This window comes from Danio aesculapii, chromosome 23 (genome assembly GCF_903798145.1).
Source record: "Danio aesculapii chromosome 23, fDanAes4.1, whole genome shotgun sequence".
Taxonomy (NCBI): domain Eukaryota; kingdom Metazoa; phylum Chordata; class Actinopteri; order Cypriniformes; family Danionidae; genus Danio; species Danio aesculapii.
This window is the reverse complement of record NC_079457.1, coordinates 10,758,762-10,760,520: the sequence shown is the minus strand read 5'-3', so window position 1 is coordinate 10,760,520 and position 1,759 is coordinate 10,758,762. Positions and strand designations below refer to the sequence as shown.

At 33.3% G+C, this 1,759-nt stretch overlaps 1 protein-coding gene across 1 annotated transcript in view; it reads right to left on the bottom strand.

The window, feature by feature from the left end:
- Positions 1–515: 515 nt before the first annotated feature.
- Positions 516–1,759, bottom strand: part of camk2n1b (calcium/calmodulin-dependent protein kinase II inhibitor 1b) — a 5,239-nt gene continuing 3,995 nt past the window's right edge. Inside the window, exon 2 of the mRNA XM_056449692.1 lies at positions 516–1,482. Within this exon, the coding sequence (XP_056305667.1) occupies positions 1,412–1,482 (71 nt within the window). The 3' untranslated portion in view covers positions 516–1,411. The remainder of the gene's footprint in view (positions 1,483–1,759) is intronic.

The following is a 1,759-nucleotide window of genomic DNA, read 5'->3' as shown; positions in this document are numbered from 1 at the left end:
TATAGGCATATTTTCTATGTTTTAAAAGCAACTTCAAAGTAATTAGTAATCTGATAACTTTTTTACATGAGTTAATTAGTAATGTAATCAGATTACAATTTTAGAGTAGTAATCAGTAATTTGTAATCGATTAATTTTTAAAAGTAACTTAACCCAACACTGAAATATGCTGTTAAATTATATTGTTGTTGTGTTATCCAATTTTTACAGTAGTTTTACGGTTTTATTTTTACACAGGATTGCAAATATTATTGTTCATTTCATACTTTAATTGTCATTTATAAGGGATTTACGAAGCATAAATAGTCCTCACTTTAGATTAGGTCAAAACTGCATGAAGTTGAGTTAATATAGTAACCATTATATGTCTAAATAATAAGATATATAAATGTTGATTTTAATAGTTTATTAATCATTAACTTATTCTGAATGATCTTAAAAACCATAGTGCGATTACTTAATTTAGTACTGAAATTATATCCTCACAAAATATGAGAGTACAATTATTAAGCACATTTTAATTGTGCTTTTAAGTCAAGAAAAAGCCTTTGTAACTGCAGTTATAAACTGCTTACGAATGTTTATAAATGTAGAGTTAATGCTTAACAGATAATGAATGAACTATTCGCTAATGCGTAATAAATGATTCATAGTGTGTAGTTATTATAAAGTGTTACCGAAAAAGCCCTGAAACATATATAAGAGGCAGGTCTGGAAAACTTCACATTACTCGGGTGAACAGAGACAAACGTCGACCGGCATATTTTGGCACACTAGTGATCAAAATCCATTTAGCTGAGAGTGCTACGACTATTACACAAATTAGCAGCTTTTGTTTTCCTTTTCGGGAATCGCTGCTTGATATAAAAATAAGCTTTCAAGCTAAGCAGGCAGTTTGCAGGCCACATCGAAAGAAAAATTACAATGTGTAACATGGAAAACAATGAGTATTTTAAAACTTTACTTTCTCATTCTATTAAAAAAATCTCAGTCCATCGTTTCTGCAAAATAAAGTATATTTAAAGTAGAAAAAAACACTTTAATTGAGCACAAAACCTGATTCCTAAGAACCAAGTGCAAACTAAAGAACGAAACGTTGGTGTGCTTGTGATATCAAAGCATTCCTCGCACAATATAAACTGAATCTGGACCACTACAGACCAACTCCACATGTATGAAACAACATAGGACTCTATGTCCAGCGTCAATATGTCGCTTTATAAGTAGGGATATGAATCATGCCCTTAAAGAGAGACGTAAAGCAGGACGGACTCCCTCTTTGTTTTGGGCTGGTCCTCGCCTGCTGCCGCACCGTGAAATTCAACCCATGCTAAGCGGGACTGCAAAGTGCTTTAAATGCAGAATGCACAGAACCCATGATTTCCTGACGCTTTAACAGTGTCCATGAGCGTTACACTCCCGCTGATGACTTCTCCGCTGTGTTGTTCAGGACTTCGTCAATTCTGTCGTCTTCTATGACAACTGAAAGAGAAATCGCACAAGAGGCAGTTAGGTCAAACATCCTTGAGGACATGACGTTTTGATTTACTGACAACAGTAGGGTTTGTGGGATATGAGATAAATAGTGACTTGTGGAAATAAAGTAAACCAAAAGGCATGGTAATATAATTTAAATTGGACTTGTAGTAGAATTATCATGCATTTGATATATATTGGATGGACAGAATTAGACTTTTTTACTCGACGAAATAAAGTAAACTGAATGACATGGTAAAATTATTTAAGTTGGATTTGTTGT